This window comes from Lepidochelys olivacea (genome assembly GCF_965140295.1).
Source record: "Lepidochelys olivacea isolate rLepOli2 genome assembly, chromosome: 11".
NCBI lineage: Eukaryota > Metazoa > Chordata > Testudines > Cheloniidae > Lepidochelys > Lepidochelys olivacea.
In genome coordinates, this window is record NC_140421.1 from 9,744,021 (window position 1) to 9,769,000 (window position 24,980).

Genomic DNA, 24,980 nt, shown 5'->3' on the forward strand with positions numbered 1-24,980 from the left:
TATGCTAATTAGGACTGTTAAGCATACTGCCATCAGTGGGCTCGCAAAGCTATCCTTTGATTTCCTTGCAAAGGGAATAGCCATTTTAATGAGAGAAGAGTAGTACATTACAGAGCTAATTCAAAGTGACAGTGGGCATGTTATTAGGACACAAACTTGAATGTCCATTTTATCTACAATGATCAACACAGACATGGATTTGAGAGTGTTCTGAGAATCTTCTATAGCAGGGATTCTCGGATGGGGGGGCTGCAGCTACCCTTCCCTTGATGCTAAGTGGGAATGCCTCCAGACTAGATGGACGGGCCCCCTGATATGGGAAAGGTTGAGATCCACTGTTCTAGTCAAACCAAGAATGAACACAAGTCAGTAAGAACCACAGGAAGTTCCAGCTTGCAAACATCCTTTGGAGTTAAGGAAAACTTGGCTACAGAGGTTTCAGCTTTGTTTATTTCCGTTTCTTTGGGTTAATTTTTTTCTGCAGCTTCGCTGTCTTCTTGGTCTTTTGAGCGGTGCTCTTTACGCTTGTTGGAGGCAGTTTGATGGTTATTTCATCTTCATCAGCTTCTGCTGGTTGTGATTTCCGACGCTCAAGGGCTGTGGGTGTACACACTGGGGTGGGGTCCTAGATAAACCAAATAAGGTAGTTACCATTAGAGGGACAGCTTCCCTAACAGACATGTCCTATATGGCATCAAGCCCGTCCCCCGCCTGATTCCCTGCACACATTGAACAACTGCCAAAAGGTAGCAAGTGAGAATGATTTCTAAACTGGAGAGCTTTCTAAATAGACTACGTCGATTTTGCATATTAAAATAGATATGCGTTTTATAACAATGGTACAGGGGAAATATGAATTAGATTAATTTTTATACCCTTGAACAAATATCATGAGTTGCTCTAGTTTTTCGGCATTAAGAAAATTATTCCTTGATTCAGAGGGTTAAGGAAGGGAAAATAAAGATGAACAGAAAGTGTCATGAAGAATGTAAAGACATTTAAGAACCAGGGGTATTGCTCCCTTATAAATCAGAGTCACATCCAGAGTCACATAACGTTTTTCACATCCCAATGGCAATATTTTTTAAAACACAACCCCTTCCCTGTGCATTTAGTTTTCTTACTTTTACAAGCCCCTCAGATATCTGCCTCTGCCATTTTCACAAGAGACAAGCCAACCTCACCCCAAGTATCCAGAAATACCACACAGCACGGTTACCTGCTGTGACCCTTCTTTCCTGTGGATCCAAATAACAACACTCAACCCCTCACACACACACAGCCAGACCTTTCCAAGTGTATATTAAAATGGAGAAGGCTGAGGTGCAGTGTTCAAAACTCTCATTCTGACAGGTCTAAGCAGTAGGTGAAACCTCAGTGTTCTTTAGACTTTTGGACTGTAACATGTGGAATCTCAAGCATAGGAATCTGACTTTTCTGATCATATCACTATTAGTTTTACATGGCTGATGGCAGCTCCCAACATCTTTTAGCTTATTTATACCTGATTAGCAGACTGCGGCCTGGTCTACACCAGGAAGTTGTACTGGCAAAAAACTTTTTCTGTTGGCCCAGGCTTCCATTCACACACAACTCTGAGTCTTGCTGATAAACCCTCCATGTTTGCTGGCATAATTATTGCCATTTCCTCAAGTGAAATAAACCATCTGTTGGCACAGTGCTAGTGTGGACGCCCACATAGCTGTACGAGTATGAGGAGTCCTCCAGCAACAATCCCACAATGCAACTTTCTCTTTAACAGTGGCTGGCTGGAGAAGAGACCTGAGCTGCTGTGTGCTTTATCCATATTTGCAGAGACAAGTTGAAAATGGCATGTAAAAGAGCAGTAGATAATGGGATGGAATAGGAAGTTATGGAATTTGAGATCAAATTCTCACAGCCCTTTGAGAGGAATGAGGGTATCCCACAACATACAGCAGCTATCCCACAATACAGAGTGTAAACTTCCTAAACGGTAGCAAGCCAGAAGCTGGTATGGAGGACACTGGGATGCCTACCCATAGTGCAACATGAGTTTTGATGGTGGTGGACATGATGCATGAGCAGCACAAGCAGCCACGTTTGGTGCAATCCGTCAACATACCTTATCAGTAACAGTAAGCCAGCAAAACTTCGGCTGGTAAAATTTTCTAGTGTAGGCAACACTTAGGACCTCTGCTATTCCAGACAGCACATGCTGCCTACCATTCAGAAGTGTGCACTCTAACCCACACTGCAACTGTTATTGCTACAAAGTCAGTCTCACCAGCACAACAGGGCCCAGGCTCAAGAAAGTAACTGGGGAACTACAGTAACTAGTCATGTGTCTGAAGTACGTGTTCTGGTGCCTTTAGACTGCATGAAACCCACTGAGATCAGCTGAATCTTACCTGGCTGTTCAGAGATATGTCCAGGTTCGAGTTTGAATTTGAAACATTTTTTTTCTTTTGAGGCATCTGTGCGGCCTATGAAAAGAAACATATCAAGCAATTCATTACACAGAATTGCCTTCTAATGCAAAGTTATTGAAATTCTCCTAATTTAGCCAACAGACTTTTCCTTCACAGTTATAAAACCTTTACTGTACCAATTGTTGAACCAGTAAATTGGCCTATCGTGCCACAGAAGTCAAGGAATGTGATTTAGCATATACATCAAATCTCAGAAATAAGAGAACCCTTAAACGGTATCTTGTGTATTCTCAGTAGATATACAATGGGACCCTGCAATATTTAAGTATTTCATCCCATTGCTTTGTAACCATATGCTATCTAAGTAGAGGAAAGATGGTCCTATGGTTAAGGCACTAGCCTGGGATTTGGAATATTTGGCTTCTCTGCCACAGGCTTCCTGGGTGATTTTGAGCAAATCACTTATTCTGTCTTTACCTCAGATCTATAAAATAGGGATAAAATAGGGGTTGAGAGAGCTGGCATGAAGACAAACATTGAAAGACACAGATGCTTGGGTCCTATGGTAATAGGAGTCTTTACAAGTATCTTGGATAGATAAGTAGTGGAAAATAGCAAACAGTGACACGAATCAAAGATAATTTTTCAGGTCAGTCACTATCCTATTAAACAAGTATAACATTAAAGACATTTCTCTAAAAAAAAGCAAGAACAAGGCTTCGTCTACACTACCACTTTTGTCAGTAAAGCTTCTGTTGGTTAGGGGTGTGAAAAAAACACACCCCTGACTGACAAGTTTCACCGACAAAAGTGCTGGTGTGGACAGTGCTATGCCAGCAGAAGACTTCTCTCCTGCCGGCAATGAGTGGCTACAGGGCGGACCTTACAGCTGTGCCACAGTAAGGTCCGTAGTGTAGACATTGCCCAAGTTTGGCAGAGCGCACAATCCAGCAATCAGTCACTATGATTTCTGTGAGTGCTCACGCTGTCCTCACTGTGATTTAATCTCTGCACCAACCTCCAGATTACATGTAACATTCTTAGATTAATCTCGTATAATGGATCCAACACTTTCTTCTATTGAGCACAATCTTAGACACAAACTTAGAATTTAATACTTGACCAAGCGACCATAAGAACCTCCACTTACAAATCCAGGGAAGTCATAGTCTATTCCTTTCTCAGCCAGCCTCTTTCGTAACCGTTTCTCATTTTTTAGTAGTCTCTCTGTCATCACTCTCTTCTCTTGGGGTGTTCGTTTCTTGTTATACCGCTTGACTGCCGGATGCGATGGCTTCTTAAATGTCTTCTGACTGCCTCTGAAGAGGTTTTCATGGACCTTTTCAGGTGGCATAAATTCACCTGTGTCATAGAGCACATCACACTAAATCAAGAGTTAAGAACATAAGAATGGCCATACTGGGTCAGACCAATGGTCCATCTAGCCCATTTTCCGACAGTTGCCAGTGCCAGATGCTTCAGAGGGAATGAACAGAATAGGACAGTGGTTTTCAACCTCTTTTCATTTGTGGACCCCTAAAAAATTTCAAATGTAGGTGCGGACCCCTTTGGAAATCTTAGACAGTCTTAGTAATCATAAGACTGCATGGAGTGCATGGGTGGGAGGGGGGGAAAACACACATGGAGAAAGGCAAAGAGAATCAGTGATAATTCACTTAGAAGATCTCCTTGTGTGCTTTGGTTTCAGAGTAGCAGCCGTGTTAGTCTGTATTTGCAAAAAGAAAAGGAGTACTAGTGGCACCTTAGAGACGAACCAATTTATCTGAGCATAAGCTTTCGTGAGCTACAGCTCACTTCATCGGATGCTGAAACTCTAACAGGAAAACGCAAAATTTCCCTAACTTCCCAGGAAACAATACACTCACATGCACACATTTCCCTGTCTCACTGGTGTTTCATATACTCACACTTTAGGAGTCTTTCACAGAACAGGTAGTTGTTCATGGTATCTGCAACAATCTTAGCAACTTCATCTGATTCAAACTCTACAAATCCATAGCCTTTGCTGTCTCCAGTCTGCCAGACAATGACAATGGTATCAGAAATCTAGGTTATGTTTACACATTATGTCTGAGAACTATGCTAGATTGTTTTTTCACACTCAAGGGTCATATTCCATTCTCAGATCAACAAAGACAACTCCCAGTAAACTCAGTAAGCATTGCACGTGTCTTAGGGCAGAATTAGCCCATGACGACGTACAAGATAGACTCTGTAAAAGCTTATCTTTATGTGAAACAAATAGCTCTGCATTATGTATTTAGGGAAACAAATATTACTTAGCTTTTTAGTTTTGTTATATTTGTTACTAAGTAAAAGTTATGCCATGAGGTGAAGGGGCATTTCCTCTTTCAGTAGATGGGATCTAAAGCCAGCCACTTGTATTACAAAGTAGTCAGGAAGTTTAAAAGCACTGTCCCTCCTGTTATATTCATTCAGAATTCTACACTGGATTTAGACTACTCTAACGTTTCTCACTTAAGTGTGTTTGTTCTGATGAAAGGGGCTAGATTTACAGCACTGGAATTGGAGCCCTGTTTAAAAACAGAACCAGGGGCAACTTCCTCATAACACCTGCCTATTTATCTTTATCTGGAATGACCACCTTTATGGCAAGAGGTAACAGCAAGTCTTTTCCCTGTTCTGACACTGCCAACAGGGTTTCCACTTCAAGTGATACCTCTACACTACAAAACGGATAGAACCAATAACTTGTTACTTATAAGTCAATGATGAGACTTCAAAATACAGTTATCTTCAGTAACCCTCTGAGCTGGATTCAAACCAGTAACTTAAATTCAATGGTTTAAAGCCCATGACCAAAGTTCAATCAGCCTCTGGAACAAGACATTATAAATATCCAAGTAAAAGTCTACTTCTGAGGCAGTGAAGTTTGTGTGAAACCAATCAATGGCTTTAGAAGTTAGGAAATGGAAAAAACTGAACTCCTGAAGATCAAACATTTGTGTGTGTTCTGAGAGGCTATCATCGTTTCCAGAATGGACAATTAGAAACAAGAGCAGGGCTATTTCAGGTTTTCTCAGACCCTGGTATAAACAGCAGACCATTTTTAAAGTCTGTGTTCCTCCATATTGCTTTTATACATTGGCTGGTGTGACTGCACATCAGTAAGATTCTCAAGATAGAAATCAAGAGAAGGATGTTGTCCAGGATGTGAGGATTTCATAATGTTAAATGATCTATCATCCAAGTCCTAGCATTGATAACTATGTTAACTATTTTTGTTTGTTCAGCACATAAAGCATGCTCTGCACTTTACAAAACCCTGCCCCACAGATCTTAAAATTTAATTATCGACATGAACGAAAGGAAAAACTGAGGCTGTGGCAAAGCAGGAGAAAGGGAAGAGGGGTGCAACAAGAATATACAATATTTCGTCGGTCATATGCATTTTTTGGTGGCTATATAAACTTAAAGTGGGCAGAGGGAAGGGCACAAAGACAGGTGAGAACAGATTTTAGCAGCTGCATTTTGGATGGACGGAAGGGAAGTCAGGGAGGCTGGAGAGTAGGTTGCAACAATCAAGACTGGAGATAAGGACAGAGAAAAGTGCTTTAGCCATTGAGATAGAGAAGAATTGGATTTTTGAAATGTTGTGGAAGTTAGACTTCGTAACACCCTGGCAATGTGGGAAGGAGTGAGAGGGTGTTAAAGATTAATCCAAGGGTCAGAGCTTCAGTGATTTTGATGATGGTGTTATCCACACCTATGAATAAAGACAATGGAAAAAGACCGCTACTTCCTACATCTTAATGTAGGATAGGGCCTTGAATGAAGTTCAGGGAAACGATAATAAAAAAATAATGAGGACACCAGTATGCAGATAGCCCCTGGCCAGTGCTCACTTCTAATGGGGAAAGTTTATTAAATGAATGTGAGGATCTGGTGGAAGTAGAAAAAACTCAGTAATAACTGCAATTAGAAAGCTAAACAATTCAAAGCAATTATGATTTTTACCTTTTTACTTCTTGAAAGTCGAAGTCGGGTGACTGTTCCAAACTGGCTGAAGTACTCCTGGATTTGTGGCTCATAAAGGCCCCTAGGGATATGCCCTAAATAAATTACTCCAGGAGTCAGCTTCTCATGCTGTGAATAGGAAAAGTACAGGTAACATTAAAAACCCAGGAACATTTACGCACAACCACCACGTTAAACACAAGGAGACAAAAGGCCACCGATCAGGTCCCAGTACAGTAATGCCCAGTCTCATCTTCCAAGGCAGGCTGCAACCCTGACCGATTTCCTGTTTTCTTTCCATAGCCAGTTTCCCAGCAGGTACAGTTTTCACCGTCGCAGCACGAATACACCCGCTGGGGTTTGAACGCAAAACCCTCCTGCCCAGTATCTTCCCGATCGCGGCTCTGCGCGACTTTGGACGTTGTTCCTCGACTCCACGGGGGGCGGGGAGGAAGACCGCGGGGGCGGGGGGGCAGAGGAGGGCGATTCAATGGCTGTTCGGCGTCTGAAATGTCTCCCTCCGTAGCCGAGCCCCCGCGCCGACACCCCAGTGCCCGCTACACTGACTCGGTCCAGAGGCGACTCCGCAGCCCCAGGGAGAAGGGAACGGAGCCGCCTGGCGAGGAGACGGAGCCCCCGGCCGGCCGGCTCGCCCGCGGCCTCCCCCGGCAGGCAGCGCCAGCGCGGGCCCCGAGGGGGCGGAGGCCCGCCGGCGGGGAGCAGGGCCCGGGCTCTCACCTTGGTCCCCCTGCCGGAGCGGACGCGCAACACCTTGTCCTGGAACTCGCGCTGCAGCTGCGGGTCCAGGGAAAGGAGCGGGAGCGAGGCCGAGGGCCCAGCCGCTGCCGCCATTCCGCGCTCGCACACCAGCTACACCGGACCACGCTGCCGACCCTGGGGGCGAGCCCAGCCCAGCCGCTTCCGCTTCCGGGTCCCCTCACCGGAAGTGCTCTCCAGCCAACTTCCGCCCGCCCGGGCTCCAGGGCCCGAGCGGAGACGTAGGGCTACAGCGACCTCTGGCGGCCGGAGCGGAGCCGGCCCCGCCCGCCTCCTGCCTGCAAGAGCCGGGGGCGCTCTTGGCGCGGCCACGTGGGCGCTCGCTAGGGCCCCCCCCCGGCCGCTTTCCCCCTCCAGCCTCCACCTCCCACCGGGCCCTTGTTTTCAGGGACACGCGGCCCCAGCCGAAATGCAGGAGCCAGGGGGGAACTGAACGGAGCTGGGCATGAGCGGGGCAGGGCGCCAGGGAACTAATGAGCAAAGGGGGCCCCGAAGCTTAACAGGAAAGTGAAACGCCCGTAGGTAGAGAGGTGCCTAAACGTTACTCCCGGGGCAGTTCTTCACCCAAACAATCCTGCACACGGCTTAAAATTCTGCATCTTTTCTTTGTCACAAGAACACAGTGTAAGCACTCCAGTTTAGGTTATGTTGGTAATTTATTTCAAAATACTGGATCTGTCGACAAGTATGGCACAATAGAGACAACAACAGGAAATTCCCCCAGGAGTAGAGAATTAAACCCCTGTAACAACCCGGTTCCAGTTGGGGGATGCTGGAAGTGGCGGGGGGGAGGGGGTTCCAGAGCCCAGATACCTGCATCCCCCCTCTCCCCACAGAGCCTTTTCTCCTGCTGATAATATCTCTTAACTAATTATCCTCTCACAGTTTGTATGGCAACTTCCACCTTCTCAGGATGTATATATCTATCTTCTTACTGTATGTTCTATTCTGTGCATCCGATGAAGTGGGCTGTAGCCCACAAAAGCTTATGCTGTAATAAGTTTGTTCGTCTCTAAGGTGCCACAAGTACTCATGTTCTTCTTACTCCACCCCGCCTCTTTACGGTCATGCCCTTCCTCACCCTTTGCCAGAGCCAGGTCTCCCAGGCCCTCTCCCATTGTACAGGGAGATTTTGGAGGACCAGTTAAAGGCCAGGGACCGCTACTGATATTGTAATATTGATCATCATACTTGTTGCTAACAGCAGCCAAACTTCTGGGCCTTTTTGCAGGCCTGTGCAGCCTTAGCATGACTACGCCAGGAAGACTCAGCCTCTTGCTCAACCTTTGTCTGACTCTGCACCCCTCTCTCATGAAGTCTCCGTTGACCATGCTCGGGTCTGTGTTTTAGGAGAAAAACAAGAAGCTTATCTATATTTGCCTTCTGGGATGTGTCTGTTAGGGCCCCAAGGCATGCAGACCCTGCAGGAATACATCTGCCAAATTAGGAATCTGAGGAAACCTCTTGTTTAGCTTTTGAAACTTTTTGCCAAACAAGATTTTTGACAGGTGTTTCATTTGTCTACTAACAAGGATAAATAAGGGGGGAGAGGTTTGGTCTCTTGGGGCTCACTTCATGGAATCAATTTAGGGCCCTCAACGATAACTGAAAGACAGGCCAATCGGATGGCTGCCACTGTATCACTCAAGAGCCACACCAAACTTCAGTCATTATCAAGGGTTGGGAGTGTTTTACTAACCTGTTGTGGATGTGCGTAAGTGCTTGAAACTAAATAAAGTATCCCTTTAAGTGAGAGCAGTCTTGTATTGTACTGTTTTTGCCAGCCATTTATTGGTCGGATGGCTGTCTCCATTGATTTATTTCCTGACTCCACCTTGCACAGAGTAAGTTACCAAGAGCGTTGGATTGAAAGAACTCTGGGTAACACCATCCCTGGATGGATGAGGATCAAGCCAGGCAGCCAAAGCATGGAAAGCCTCCATCTCCACTGGATGAAAGCCGGAGAACTGGGCTCTGTAGAGTCCAGCGACCCCTAGTGACAGCCAGCAGCTCTGCAGAATTTCCCCAGGAGTAAAATGTCTGAGGATCTGGGCCATATAGACTTCTAATGGGGACAGGAGGCCCATACAGAGTTTCCTCAGCAAAACTTTTCTTTGTCTGATGCCTACAGAAAATGCTGACAACAGTAAGGCCGCCCTGACTAGTATCATCCAATTTACTTGTATTCTCTCTTCTGTCTGTATCCAGCTCTTGTCTTGTCTTGAAGTTGTAAGCTCCTTTGGCATAGACTATCTTTTTGTTCTGTTTGTACAACACCTGGTACAATGTGGTCCTGGTCCATGACTAGAGCTCTTAGGTGCTATGGTAATATAAATAATAATTAATAATTTGTTCAGTATAATAGTGATTTAGGTTGTTTGAGTTTTGATAGAATATATGTGAGCAGGTCCTGTGCTGTTCCCTAAATTCTGAGTGGATATGTAGAGTACCCATAAACTGCTGCCCTCCCAACTGTGAGTGGAAAGAAATGAAGAGAGACCGCATGCTCTTTCTGCCCCTGCCCAGCCTAGTGGGGGGTGAAGAGAGATCCAGTGAGGCTGCTGCCTCCAGTCAACCTGATAGAGGGGGTGAGAGACTTGTAAGCCACCCCCGTTGATTTTTGTGTCCCAGGCCCCCAAACCAAGTGAGGGGAGTTAAGAAATGAATGGCTGTCCTCCCCAAGCATGAATAGTCTCTGTGAGCTGCTGTCCCCTGAAGCTTTGGAGTGGGGCTGAAGAGAGACCCCGTGAGCTACTGTCCTCCCCAAAGCTGGAGGAGTGGGTGAAGAGCTATTGCTCCCCCCTCCCACCATAGGGGAGATGGTGAAGACACATCCCACAAGCTTCCAAAAAAAGGGGCTGTATGCACGAAGTGTTGGGGCAGGGGGGGTTCGGAATGAAACGCTGGGGGCTGATTAAAGACAACCTGGGTTCTGCATGGGGCGGCGGTGAAATGAAACGCTTCTGCTGCGGGAGAACAGCCCGAGATGGAGATTTTACACACTTCCTGTCAAGTCACCCGACTGGGCGGCTCTCCCGCTGCTTGTCGATAACAGACCCCTGCTCCCCGCGGCCGAGTTTTGCCCACCCCAGAGCGGCGGCCGGGAGGGCGGGGGGGGGAGCTGTCAGCCCGTCGAGGCCATGGTCGGTGATCACAGTCTGTCCCGCAGAGCCGGGGAACCCAACGGGGCAGGGGCCAGAGCAAACAGCGCCCCTCCCTGCAGCCGGGCCCCGCTCCTCCAGTGATCGCTGGGGGCCCTGCGGGGAGAGCGCGGCCGCCGCCGGGGCGAGAGACGGAGGCACCCCCACAGTTAAGAAACAGGGAACGGGCAGAGAGGAGCGCACTGCGCCTGCGCACACTGGCCCGGGAGGGGGGGGGCCACCCCACGGCCTGTCCGAAAAGGCTCAAGCGGCCCCCAGCAGGCTGTACTCGCTCTGCAGCCAACTATCGTTCCCCCGGGGTCTGTGTGGGTCAGGGAGTGGATGAGTCCGCTCTGCGCCAGGAGTCTAGAAAGACCCCTAGACGGGCAGCCGGCTGCGCGCGCTTCGGCCGCGAAGGGCTGCGGGAGGGCGTGGAAGGACCCCTGGGCGGCGGCGGCCCAGGCAGCGATTAGGGCACCTTGTGCTCGGGCTGTGGAAGCCCTGGCGGAGCAGAAGGGGTCGCGGCGCGGAATGTAGAAGCCCGCTGGGCGGCGGCGCGGAAGGCTTCCGAGGCGATGGTAGCGAGCCCGGCACTCGGAGGGGCAGCAGCTCTGCGCCGCGGCAGTGGAAGGACCCCGGAGCCTCTTTGCCGCGCGCGCGCCTGGGGAGCCTGCGCCCTGAGCGTTGGAAGGGCCCTGAGCAGCGGTTGCGGCCCCGGCTGGGAGCGGGAGGCAGCGCTGGGAGCGTCCTAGCCGCGGGGCGGCGGCTCCCTGCGTGCCCGGCCTGGCAGCGCACCATGTCGGTCAGCGAGATGTTCATCACCCTGCAGGGGGTCCTCACCGCCGACCAGGACATCCGAGAGGTCGGGGCCCGGCCGGCGCGGCGTTACCTGGGCGCTGGGGTCGGGGATGGGCCGGGGCGGGCCACCGTCGCACGTGGTTACAGGGATCAGGGCTCCGGGGCGGGCGGGCCGGCCTGGGGGGCTCTGGGCGGGAGTTTCTTTTTCCATCTCATGTCCTGACGTGTTGCCGTCGGCTTGCAGGAGATCAGGAAAGTGGTTCAGACCCTGGAACAGACGGCTCGGGAGATCTTAACGCTGCTGCAGGGGGTTCACCAGGGAGCTGGATTTCAGGACAGTAAGTCACTTGTCTTTGGTGGGGATAATGCACAGGGCAGTGTTGTCACAGCGGGAAGACCGCGTCTGCCTCAAAGCGCTTACGTTCTAGGGATGCTATTGCCATAAATATAAAGGGAAGGGTAAACCCCTTTAAAATCCCTCCTGGCCAGAGGAAAAATCCTCTCGCCTGTAAAGGGTTAAGAAGCTAAAGGTAACCTCGCTGGCACCTGACCAAAATGACCAGTGAGGAGACAAGATACTTTCAAAAGCTGGGAGGAGGGAGAGAAACAAAGGGTCTGTGTGTCTGTCGGTATGCTCCTTTGCCGGGGATAGAACAGGAATGGAGTCTTAGAACTTTTAGTAATGCTGCGAATTACACCTGGTAGGACACGCACACAAGTGCTGCGAATTACACCTGGTAGGACACGCACACAAGTGCTGCGAATTACACCTGGTAGGACACGCACAGTTCGAATCTAGGCTGAGGCACAGAAATAAAGTCCACAACTGCAGAGTTCCCAAAAACCACTAAATTTATTACGCTCAAGTGTGGTGCCCCCCAGGCTAGCCAGGAGGGGACCCTGAATGCAGATTATACAAAGGTTATATACCTTTTAGCAAAGCATGTTGCCCTTGTGCATCGGAAACCTTAGCCAATAAACAAACCCTTGTCTTATCTACCACCTATCCCTGCTTGGTGCATTCCTCATGCTATACCAGTATGTTAATTACACAGCATGGTTCTAAAGCCATGCATCAGTAACTTTAATTATCAGGATGGGAGGCCTCACATCAAGGCCAAGAGACAGGGAGTTAGAGACTGACAAAAACCAGATACTGGGAGTCAAGGCAGGCTGGAGACAAGGAGGAGGATTTTCACAGGGATTCAGTATTTAAGGATTACTCCTCCTGGTGTATGATGTGCTGGCATGTAAACAATGGTGGGCCCCAAACCAAAATGGAGTCACATGTGCTAACTTTTCCTTAACAGTAAGTAATCTAGCTAGGTATGCGTTAGATTATGATTTCTTTAAATGGCTGAGAAAAGAATTGTGCTGAATAGAATGACTATTTCTGTCTGTGTGTCTTTTTTGTAACTTAAGGTTTTGCCTAGAGGGATTCTCTATGTTTTGAATCTAATTACCCTGTAACATACCTACCATCCTGATTTTACAGGAGTGATTCCTTTACTCCTATTTACTTCTATTTCTATTAAAAGTCTTCTTGTAAGAAAACTGAATGCTTTTTCATTGTTCTCAGATCCAAGGGTTTGGGTCTGTGGTCACCTATGCAAATTGGTGAGGATTTTTACCAAACCTTTCCCAGGAAGTGGGGTGCAAGGGTTGGGAGGATTTTGGGGGGGAAAGACGTGTCCAAACTACGTTTCCCAGTAAACCCAGTTAGAGTTTGGTGGTGGCAATGGTTATTCCAAGGACAAAAGATAAAATTAATTTGTACCATGGGGAAATTTTAACCTAAGCTGGTAAAAGTAAGCTTAGGAGGTTTTCATGCAGGTCCCCACATCTGTACCCTAGAGTTCAGAGTGGGGGAGGAACCTTGACAGCTATCAAACACTTACATACAATCTTTTGTGAAACACGCTAACTCTCCTTGGCTATACTCTCAACCTGTCTGTTGTTAGTTGAGCAATTTCTTTTCAGCAAGACCCCCCACATCTGAAACAAAGCAAAAGCTGCTGGGGGGGAACCTGAGGAAAACTGAATTCCCCTACCACTGTTGCTGAGAACGGAATCTGAGACCTACTGTCACACTTCCCAGGGGTTATGGGGCACTTCGCTTCCACCTACCCTTAGCATAAGGAAGCATGTGCTTACTGTGGGTAAGCTCCCCAAGTCCACTAGCCATGGGCAACACAAGCACTCCCCTTTAGACCTTGCAGGTCCCTTCTGCCTTATTATCCCTTAAGAATATAAGGGTACGTCTTCACTACCCAGGGGATTGGCGGGGAGTGATCAATCCAGCGGGGATCGATTTATCGCATCTAGTCTAGACATGATAAATGGACCCCCGAGCACTCTCCCGTTGACTCCTATACTCCAGCTCTGTGAGAGGCACAGGCAGAGTCGACGGGGGAGCGGCAGCAGTCAACTCGCCACAGTGAAGACACCACGGTAAGTCGATCTAACTAGGTCGACTTCAGCTACGTCATTCACATAGTTGAAGTTGCGTAACTTAGATTGATTTCTGCGTCGTCCCCCCCCCTTCCCCGTGTAGACCAGGCCTAAGAGGGGCCATACAGGGTCAGACCAAAGGTCCTTCTAACCCAGTATCCTGTCTTCTGACAGTGGCCAGTGCCAGGTGCCCCCAAGGGAATGAACAGAATGGGTAATCGTCAAGTGATCCATCCCCTGTCGCCCATTCCCAGCTTCTGGCAAACAGAGGCTAGGGACACCATCTCTGCCCATCCTGGCTAATAGCTATACCTTCCAGCTTGAAGTGCAGAAATCTGCTCTAAAAATCTGCTCTAACTGAACCAAAAGTTTTGGATTTGGTGCAGGACTTAATAACATGAGGCAGGGTGGCTTGGAACAAATACTTTGTCATGATATGTCAGAGGGCTAGTGACTCTCCATGCTCTATCCCTCATTCTCCTCCTCGCTCCACCTGTGTAGACTTCCCCTGCTTTGTTCTCTACCCCGTTTCCTCTTAAGGTACGCCTACCCTACAGCAGCACAGCCGTGGTGCTGCAGCTGTGTAGGCTTTCTTTACAGCAACAGAAAGGGTATTTCCATCAATGTTAAGTAATCCCTTTCTCCAAGAAGCATAAGCTGGATCGATGGAAGAATCCTTCTGTTGTTCTAGACACAGCCATGCTGGGGGTTAAGTTGACCTAACTACAGTGTTCAGGGTGTAAAATTTTTCACAGGAGCAATTTAGCTAGGTCAACCTAAGTTTTAGGTATAGACCTGGCCTTAGTCTAGGAGACTTACTTCACCATTTGATTCTCTTTTCCCTTTATTCCTCCCAGTTTATAGCTGCTGAAGGGCCAAGTTTTCTTGGTAATGAAGTTACATGACCTAGACTCCTTGTCCCCTGTTCTCTCCTGTTAAGGCAAAAGATAGCTTTATGATTGTAGGGGGTGCTGGTCTGAGAATTCATGGGCAGCTTAATTTGATGGCCATGGACCTTGATTGACAGCAGTGCTTCTACCTTTTTAGGTGCGCACTCCCTTATTTGAAGTAAAAAATCTTCAACCCTTTTATGTTTATAATAAACATAAGAGAATTGTTCAATACAGCTGCTACATTTGATCTCACAAACGTGGAAGATTTTGACCAACATGACGCAATTCTGGAAATTTTTTCTTTGGTTTAAATTGTAAAATTTTCAACGCCTTATGATGATCCCCTCAGTGTCTGCTTTCACAACTACCTGGTTGAGAGATCCTGGTTTACAGCTGGGCAATACGCTTATGGTGTAAGGTCTCAATCTCCTTATGGGATCTCTCTCTCCTTCTCTGTCCTTCTCCAGATCCATGTGGGCACTCTAATGCTGCTGATTTCTGGGAGTTTGTGCTATGGGAAATGCAGCCACTACCTAGGTATGGGACTCCCATAGCCATGTGAAGTAGAAAAGCTGCCATCCACTGTCAAGCAACACCATTCTCCTCCTTCCCTTCCCCAACCCTCTAGGCTTCCCACTGTCGTCCACTTTTTGGCCCATTGTACTAGAGGGCTCCCCAGGGAGGAAAACATTAACCTTTTCAGATTCAAGATGTATTATCTAGCTATACTTTCATTTTCTGGATTGTGAATTAGGCCCCAGAGCTGGCACATGCAGACCCTCATACCCTGCCCACTGTAACCCTGGGCTGATAGACCAACATGTGATGCAGATAGGCCAGCATATAAGAACTGAACCCCAAAATTGTGACTTAAAAAAATAAAAAAAAAGGAAAAGACTTGACTCTGACAGAGTTTGTCTAGCCTTGAGTGCCTCTTCCCCCCCCCCCCCAAAAAAAAAAAAGCTGCTCAAAGCTGAGCACTAAAATATGAAGAGGACGTTACAAACATCTATCTGTAAAACACAAACTGTTCCTCTTTCTGAGCATGGCTGATATTTCAGGATCACCAGCCAGGCCCCAGGTTACCGTACAAACCTAGCAAAGCAGACAACCAGTACGTGCTGTAGTAGACAAAACCACCGCTAATTCCTAGTTCATATTCAAGGAACAGGTTTATTTCAGCATAGGTACAGAATGCCACACCCCAGTGACCAATTGGGGGTGACAGGTCAGTGGATTCGCTGCATGTACATAAACAAAAACTGTATGTAAACAGAGGCTTAAATCAAAGCTATTAATTTTATTTAAGACATGAACTTCCTTTGTTTTTCTTGATCACATTTGGCAGGCCTCCTTTTTGTCCTTTACGCAAGTCAGGGATATTCCAAAAACTGAACAGGATGTTTAGTAAGACAAGAAGGCTCTGTTTACTCCTCCTCCTTCCCAGAAGGGTTATTCAAAGGTTTTATCAATCACATAAATTAGGTCAACGTTTATATTGCTTATGTTTTGCTTGTGCAGTACTAGACGTGATCCATTAGATACACTTTGGCCCTTACTGTCTTACATGAGGTAGGTTCACCTACTTGCTGTTTCACTTCCTTACATAAGCGAATGTGATATGTGCTTTCCTATGATTTCAAGTCCAACTTTTTGCTTTTTATTTTGAGTCAGGGATTTTAGGATGGTTGAGATAATGCTTGTGAGCTAACCTATGACCTCAAATGTCTCCAAACTACTACGGACCTGCTGACTGACCAGGTATATATTTGGATCCATGAATTTTCCAGTAGAGATAGGGAAATATTATTACCATTATACAAAGCACTGGTGAGACCTCATCTGGAATAGTGTGTGCAATTCTGGTCTTCCGTGTTTAAGAAAGAGATGAATTCAAACTGGAACAAATGCAGAGAAGTGCTACTAAGATGATCAGAGGAATGGAGAACCTACTTTATGAGAGGAGACTAAGGGTATGCGTACACAGCAAAGAAAAACCCGGGACAGCTAATCACAGCGGGCAGGAGGTGCTGGGAGGGAGAGGGAGGAGTTGATCAGCGGGGCCGCCAGTGAACAGGAGACGCTGGGGGATATGGGAGGGAGTTGGCCACCAGTGGGTGCTAAGCACCCACTAACTTTTTTTTCAGTGGTTGCTCCAGCACTGGAGCACCCACAGAGTTGGTACGTATGCCTCCAGAGGTACGTGTACCCCTGGTTGAGAACCACTGGACTAGAAGATTATGGTGGTCCCTTGTGGCCTTTGAATCTGTGACTTTCCCAGCCTGAAGTTACTGGAATGCAGCAGCTTTTCATTTGCATAGAAGTGACCTAATTGGACCCAATTTGGTGATTCAGTGACCACAATAAGAGGAGGGCCCCATTCTGATTCATCAGGAAGCTCTTGAGAGGATTTCCAAGCAGGAGGAACCAGCCAGACGGCTATCAAAACGGAATGAGAGGAAGAAGCCTTGCTTCTGGCTTGTTTGCCTGTCCGGGCTGATGCTGGGACTGATAGCTTGCCTCTGGCCATGCAATGCATAATGCCTGAGAAGGAGGCCTGTGCTTCCTCCACCCTCCTGGCAGGCTACTAAATGCAGTAACATGTGACAATTACATACAGGTAGCCTCTACCCATCCAGAAAGCCCGTTGATATTAAATACTGGAACAATAAGACCATCGGCTAATCTTTTCAACCATGTACTGAAGCTGAATAAACCACGAGAGTTGCGACAACCACGCTCTTGTTTCCCAGCCTTTATTGATAGAGGGACACCTCTATCTCAGCATTCTTGCACTTCTTAAATCCTGCAGAGAGGTGGGGGCAGGAGGACTAGAACCCACAGAATGTATTTGTGAAATTAGTATAGAACAATGCCTGTAGAATAGTTCCTTGTAGTATTTAAAACAGCCCTAGGTTAAACAACCTTGCTGTCTAAGCATATATTTTCTGGGTTAGGAGTTGTACAGATAATTACAGGGCTGTCAGTCTGACATCAATCCTGGGCAAAATAATGGGACAGCTTACATGGGACTTGATTAATCAAGAATTAAAGAAGGTTAATATTAATGCCAAGCAATATGGGTTTATGGAAAACAGAACCTATCAAACTAACTTGATATTTCTTTTGATGTGATTACAAGCTTAGCTGATAGAAGTAATAGTGTTGATGCAATATACATAGACTTCTGTAAAGCATTTAATTTGGTATTGCATGACATTTTGATTAAGAGACTGGAATGATACAAAATCAACATGGCACATATTAAATGGAATAAATACTGGCTAAATGATAAGAGTCAAACAGACAGTCATCATTGAGCTAGTGTGTTTCTAATGGGGTCTCACGGATTGGTTCTTGTCACTAGATTATTTAAAATTTTTGTCAATGACCTGGAAGAAAATATAAAATGATTACTGAAAGTTTGTTGATGACCCAGACATTGGGGGAGTGGTAAATTAATGAGTGGACAGGTCACTCATAAAGGTCACTGAATTGCTTGATGAACTGGGCAGTAGCAAACATGCATTTCAGTATGGCCAAATGTAAAGGCATTCATCTAGGAACAAAGAACACAGGCCATTTCTACAGATGTGGGATTCCATCCTGGAAAGCAGTGGCAACTTTGCGGTCATGGTGGATCATCAGCTGAACGTGAGCTCCCAGTGTGATGCTGTGGCCGAAGGGCTAATGTCATCCTTGGATGCATAAATAGGAATGTCTAGTACGAATAGAGAGGTTATAGCCTATATTTGGCACTGGTGCTTCTGCTTCTAGAATACTGTGTCCAGTTCTGGTGTCTACAGTTCTAGAAGGATATTGATACATTTGAGAGAGTTCAGAGAAGAGCTATGAGAATGATTAAAGGATTGGAAAACAAGTCGTCTTATAGTGGAGCTCAGCGTGTTTATCTTATGTAAGAAGATTGTGATCCAGTGACCCCTTAATCTGAGTACTTACATGGGGAACAAACATTTGGTGATGGAGGGCTCTTCAGTTTAGTAGTCAAACATATAGCAAGATCCAGTAGCTGGACATTGAAGCTCCAGATACTCAGACTAGAAATAAGAGGCAAAGCTTTAACAGCAAGGGTGGCTAACAACTTGACAAGGGATGTGTTGGATTTTCCATCAACGTACATTTTAAAATCAAGATTGGATGTCTTTTTGTAAAAGATCTGCTCTAGTTTGAACAGGAACTAATTCAGGAAAGTCCTATGGCCTGTGTTATACAGGAGGTCTGACTAGATGATCAAAATGGTTCATTCTGGGTTTATAATCTATGAATCATGAAAGATCATATCTTCCCCCAAGATGCTGTTTGAACATTAAATATAACAAGCTGTGTCATCTTGAATTGCATTGGAATGCTTCCTGGTAACCCCTGTTTTGGTGGGTAAGAATAAATTGGCTATCATCTAACCACCAATTTATTTGTGCAGATTACCTTAATTGATATCAGAGCTGTAGTCTCAACATTAGCTTTAACCTGGCAGTGATTTGACCCTCCTTGTATCAGCTGTTTGGCTGGAACCTAAATATATTGATTAGCACAGAGACTGATGATGTCCTTTTATTTGGGGGACTGATAGCTAAACAAGACTGCTGTCTTCCCTGATTTTTTTATTATGTAGACTTTATAAGTAATTATTGGTTTATTTGATATGATTTAATCAGCCTCATAACTGATTTGATATTACCCCACTTTCTTGTAATTTATTTTTTGTTTAGTTAATGGTATGTGTAAAATAGGAAACCTTGTTTGGATGTTTCCTCCCCAAATGTCAGGGTTCCAAACCTCAGGAGTCCCCAAAGTCAATAAGAGGCAACTCTGTGACTCACCTACTTATGGGCCATAGAACTGCCCCTATAGGTTTAAAAACTATTGGTTTTTAAGGGAAATTGACTTATGCATTGATCATAACTTGGTGAACTGAGTGTATTCCAGAGCACTTGAGGGCCTGCTGTGGTGGATATCAACCTAAAGGCTGACACATTCCCCATAAATTTATACTCACAAACAATGAGATCTCATCCAGCAATAAATGCTGTTCTCCCTGCATTGGTCTCTCACCAGAATTTATAGAGCTGAGGTAAAAGGCACTGATGCTCTTGTGCTCTGGCAGGCATGGTACTGCATGTGCTGTGGGACTGCTATGGCTAAAGAACTTCAGTTGCACTCCAAGTACGGGTACTGCCATACCATAGCTATTCATACCGGGTGAGCTTGGCTTAGTAGCTCAGGCATTAGCCTGGGATTTGGAGAATTGGATTCATCTCTCAGCTCTCCTGCACGGCTGGTTGGTGGCCTTAAAGCTGTCTGTGCATCTTTTCTCATTGGAAAGTGGGCATAATTCATCCCTGCCTCCCTCAGGTGCTGTAAGAAGCCACAGCATTTTCAGGTCTCTGTCGTGACTTAAAACTCCTCAGAATTCAACATGCCTGCACATAGAGTACTGGACTTTGGGCAGCCATAGAAAGGGTGGCATACAAAAGACTTGGATTTGAACAATTTGAAAGCATATAGATTGAGGTTTTTCAAAGGTGAAGAAGGGATTTTAACCATTAACTTCAGTGGGAGTATTGTGGCTCTGGCCCCAAGAAGCATTTGAAAATCTGAACCAGTGTCTTCAATCTGTCTACAAATTCTTATGCACATGTATAATTCTGTATGTACAAGAAATAAGACTGTTACATTGGTTGTAGCAAAACAAAACATTGCTGTATGGTTTTCTGTTAAGGTGTACTTCATATCTACAAACTCTAGGTGGCAGTGGGGTTAGTATATAAATGAGCCTGAAACCTTACTTTTCTAAGTAGGGGCTTAAAATCCCGCTGATTACCACTCACAATTGTATAGGTAATGATGGTTTGAAACATAATTCATTCAAATGTATGTAAAACAGAAAGGGCTGCTGGAAAACATAGATCCAACCCCAGCTATTATCCATTGTAATAATATTTCTTTTTATTGAATAGTGAGTTATTGGATTTGGAACAGAAAGAATAGTATCTCCCATCGTTGAATAGTCAATTCATATGCATGCTATTGCTGATCTGGCTCTGTGATGTGACTGAGCCTTATTGATGACCAGTGATTCCTAAATAATTATGGAGTGACTATTTTCATGTAACTTGGAACTGTGGACTAGTGGTTGGAGTTCAGGTCTGAGAGCCAGACATCCTGGGTTCTCTTCATTGCTTTGCCACTGACTCCTGGTGTGACCTTGTTGAAGTCACGTAGCCTGTTCGTTGCACTGATGTGTAAACATGAGTGTGCTGTTTGGAGAAGATTAGATAGCGCTACGTACAGTTACAGGATTCTTTTGCAAAATTTAGTCTAGACGCTTCCTAAATGTTGCACTGTTTCTTTTTTTCAGTACCAAAGAAGTGTCTCAAGGCCCGAGAACACTTTGGTGCAGTCAAAACACAGCTAGCATCTCTGAAGACCAAGTTTCCAGCTGATCAGTACTACAGGTGTGTAAGATGACAAGGTTTTGATATTCTAAATGGTTATTACACACTTTAAGTTAAAAGGATACTGTGAAGGTGTGTAGGCCCCAACACTTTTTTCTACCGTACAAATTATGGGTAGCATTGGTTGACACTTTTTTCATGAATCAAAAATGGCTCTTTGACCAAACTTTTTGGTAAAATTGTTCAGCTTTCAAAAAACATTTCCCCCCCGTTACTAAATCGTTTGTTGAAAATTTTCATTCTGTTTTTTTGAAGACTTCCTAACAAAAATAATTTGGCTTTGTTTTGAGTAGCTCTAATTAAGGGCCTGATTTTTCAGAGGTATTGAGCACTCACACCTCCATTCACTTCAGTTAATTGTTAGTTTTCAGAAATGCAACAGAACTAAGCCCCAAATCCGCCATGAAACGTACATCTGATATTGGGAATTATTCCAAAATGAGGCAGTCCTCTTTGGCCCTTGTTTGCTTTCCCTGCCAGTAGAGGACTTCTGACAAGAGTACTTCAGAGAGCAGGAATCTTGTCAGTTAAATCCATTGCCAGTTCACATGAGGTTAGCCATTACAAAGGATTGGAGAGAAGAGGTGAACCCTCCGATAGGTTACCTTGCATTTCGTACACGTCTGTTGATCATCCCGCACTGAGCACCTTGAGTTGTTCAGATTGCCAAGCCCACAAGCTCAGAGTGACACAGTAAACCCATATTTGTGGGGTGGAAGTCTTTTCATTGTCAAGGAAGCCATTGTTTGTATCAAAATATAACTTTTGGATGGGAAGCTGTGAAACTTCAGTTCTGTCAGTCTTGGCAGCGTGTCCAGCTGAAGTGCAGGGCAGAAAGTAAATATGCAGCACACCTACTATAAGGTAGACTAGATATTTAATACTTTCAGTCCTTACTAAAGCAAGTTGTAAAAATGTGTTGAATGAATTTTTTCAACTGATTGTGTGTTTCAATATAGATTTCATGAACACTGGAGGTTTGTGCTACAGCGCTTGGTGTTTCTGGCAGCATTTGTTGTCTACTTAGAGACAGAAACATTAGTGACTCGAGAAGCTGTTACAGAAATACTTGGAAGTAAGTTAATGTTAATTAAACTGGATAAAGTTGTAAAGTTCTTAAATTTAGTGATTTGCAGAGTTAGATTTAATTTCCTATGGAATGAACAGATTAAACACCAGCAGAAATGTATCTTTATAAAGATGCAAACCAGACTACAAAAAATTTAATCTGGAAAATAGAGACTTTTTCGCTTAATGTCGTAGTTTAGGAAAGTAATTGTTTACTCCTAAGGATACTTGACAAAACCATGTGAAATTAAATTTGCCTAGGATGATGACTTTGCTTTGTCTGTTTTTTCCCTCCCACTACTTTTGTTTTAAATGTTAAATAAGAAGTTAGCGTAGTTAATGTTTTGGAACTATAACTCTGCACAGAGCAGAGGATGTTTTTAAAAAAATTCAGGCGGACTAAAAGTTTTAAACAGAAAACTGTTGTACTTCTGTGATCCTGTTGGTTCAAGTGTAAGGTTTTGTCTCGTAGGTAGAGAACATGTTCCCATGTTGGTTTAACATCTGACCAAGTCAAAAGGCTGAAGAGGAGCAGTAATTATGTTCTATATGGGGAAACAACTGACTTCTATATTGCCACTGGATTTCTTATGTTTGAAATGTCTTCTGTAGCTGACTTGAAATAAAAACATTTCTAACTTGCTGCTTGTGTTTAGGTATGATATTGATTCAGATTGCAACTCTGTTTTTCACCTTAGTTGAGGCTGATCGAGAGAGAGGTTTTCACCTGGACATTGAAGACTACCTCTCTGGGATTCTGACTCTTGCCAGTGAGTTGGTAAGTAAAAGATATTTACACAAATTGATAGCTGGTCTGAAACCAACCAAAAATGAATGGCCAGTAGCTTGTTTTCCAGACCCTACATTTGGGAAGAGTAGAAGTTATATTGCATAATGCCCTGGTGTTGAACTCTTAGTTAACTTTCCAACCACTATGAAATGCTACTGTAGTAACTAGGACTGAACCTCAGGAAGGGAAGAACTAAGTGTCTACTTCAATTTAATCCTGTCCAGATTCAAATCAGTGCCTTGATTGAAAACAAGGATTCTCGTTAAACAAGAAACCATTCTATATGATGAGTATAACTAGTCTGATTACCATGCTGAGGCTTTTTCATACAGTAAACTGACAGGAAAAGCATGTTTGGCTGTAGAAACAGATTGAGGTAGGTGACCTCTGTCCTCAGAAGGATCTTGAGAGATCTGACTTGGCAGTTGCATGTGTAGTTAACCTTCTTCCACACCATCTGACTTGTTTCCCTGCAGTCTAGGCTGGCAGTGAACAGTGTCACAGCAGGTGACTATTCTCGTCCTCTTCGCATCTCCACCTTCATTAATGAGCTGGATTCTGGCTTCCGTCTCCTCAATCTGAAAAATGACTCCTTGAGGAAACGCTACGACGGCTTGAAGTATGACGTCAAGAAAATTGAGGAAGTGGTTTATGACTTGTCAATCCGAGGACTCAGTAAGGAGGCAGCGAGTGATGCTGGGGGAGAGAAATAGAAGCTGCTGTTCTAGCAGCATCATGGATTACCTCAGATTGCCAATGAGGGAGGTGTGTTAGCAAAGCCCTCCTGCTCTAGTTTAGAAGAACCACAAGCTGAAAAGTGCTCTCTATTTTCTTACCAAATGTGTAGTATGGGTGTTAGAACGCAAAACGTTTTGTAAAATCATGTCTAGGGAAGGGCACCAGGCTTCCTGTTTCCAGTGGAGTTACTCTGTCATAAACACACATCACTGTTCTGTGTACCATAGCAACAGCTGTCAAGAACTTCCTGCAGCTGAAATTCCCGCTTAGTTCTGTGGAGTCACTCCAGCTCCACTGCTGTATTGTTCTGGCAGTGACGTGCTTCAGCTTTCTGTGCCCACACATCCTCAATGGTGTGGGCGTGGGATGCAGCTTACTGCAAATATGACATGGCGTTTTGAGAGACAGTGTGTAGCTATTCAGTTCCTTTCTTAAAAAAACACTGATCTTCATTGACAATTTTTTTTTTTTTGTAATTTTCACCCACTTTAGTAACTTGAGCAGCAAAGATTTATATAGCAGTTTATTGCCCTGATCTTATTTACTGGTGACAGGATATCAAAAACACTAAACTGCAAAATTAGGCAAAGCAGCTCATGTAGACATATCACTGGGAATCAGTCTTTTCCATATAACTTTGGCATATCGTGTCCAGGCATCTCAATATTATTTTTTAAATGACAAGATTTTTGTTACCAGAAAGACAGGCCAGCTGTTTCTCAGAAATGTCTGCTTTCGCTTGTTGGCATTGTTCGTTACTGTGAGTAAACAATGTTGAATTTTAAAGTGAATCGTTTTATTTTGAGCACTCTACATGATTGCTTTTCTGACCATCCAGACTTCCTAGTACTTACATGCTAAGGAACACCTCATAAAGTGCAGGCATCTTTTGGGTTCTAAGTACTTAGTTCCTGAATAGGCCAAACATTCTGTGGCTTTTTTTTTTTTAAATTCCCAGGTAGTTAGTTTCATATAGTAAAAATGTTTGTATCTTAATAAAAGGGAAAAAATAACTTCTGGTCTAGTTTGCATATGAGATTTTTATACCCAAACAACCTGTTTTTTCATTATGTCAACATCCAAATTCACACATCACACATTCCTAAAGGAAAACATTTGATTTTTACATAACCTTTTTTTACCATTTTGTGTAATGTCCTAGTTTTTCTTCTTTAAATATAATTTGTCTAGGACAAGGACTGTTTCCAAAGGATAAAAATACCACTTGTTGAATATAAACAAGCAAAATTACAAGCAGTTGTTGAAATTCCAGTGAATCTTTTAGTTTGTAAAAGTTTTGCAGTTAGCTGTTAAAGCTTGTTTTAAAAAAATCATTGGGAGAAACAAGTTTCTTTGTTATCCTGACCAATAAAAGCTGTTCTTTGACTTCGTGTCCATCTGGTAATTCTGTGTCTTGCCTGATGTTTGTTAATGTCACC

General features: G+C 44.7%; 2 protein-coding genes across 2 annotated transcripts; one reads left to right on the forward strand and one right to left on the reverse strand.

The window, feature by feature from the left end:
* Positions 1-432: 432 nt before the first annotated feature.
* Positions 433-7,335, reverse strand: NIFK (nucleolar protein interacting with the FHA domain of MKI67). Its single transcript, XM_084642654.1, has 6 exons — positions 7,149-7,335; positions 6,411-6,539; positions 4,340-4,448; positions 3,562-3,773; positions 2,391-2,465; positions 433-625 (listed from the first exon to the last, which is right to left on the reverse strand). Exons 1-6 carry the CDS (start codon positions 7,260-7,262, stop codon positions 449-451), a joined length of 816 nt encoding a protein of 271 aa, XP_084498780.1. The 5' UTR covers positions 7,263-7,335; the 3' UTR covers positions 433-448.
* Positions 7,336-10,617: 3,282 nt separating this feature from the next.
* TSN (translin) lies at positions 10,618-24,927 on the forward strand. The gene is made up of 6 exons (XM_084643050.1): positions 10,618-11,189; positions 11,370-11,463; positions 20,849-20,945; positions 21,905-22,020; positions 22,712-22,791; positions 23,280-24,927. The coding sequence occupies exons 1-6, from the start codon at positions 11,124-11,126 to the stop codon at positions 23,514-23,516; spliced, it is 690 nt and encodes a 229-aa protein (XP_084499176.1). The 5' UTR covers positions 10,618-11,123; the 3' UTR covers positions 23,517-24,927.
* The last annotated feature ends 53 nt before the right edge of the window (positions 24,928-24,980 follow it).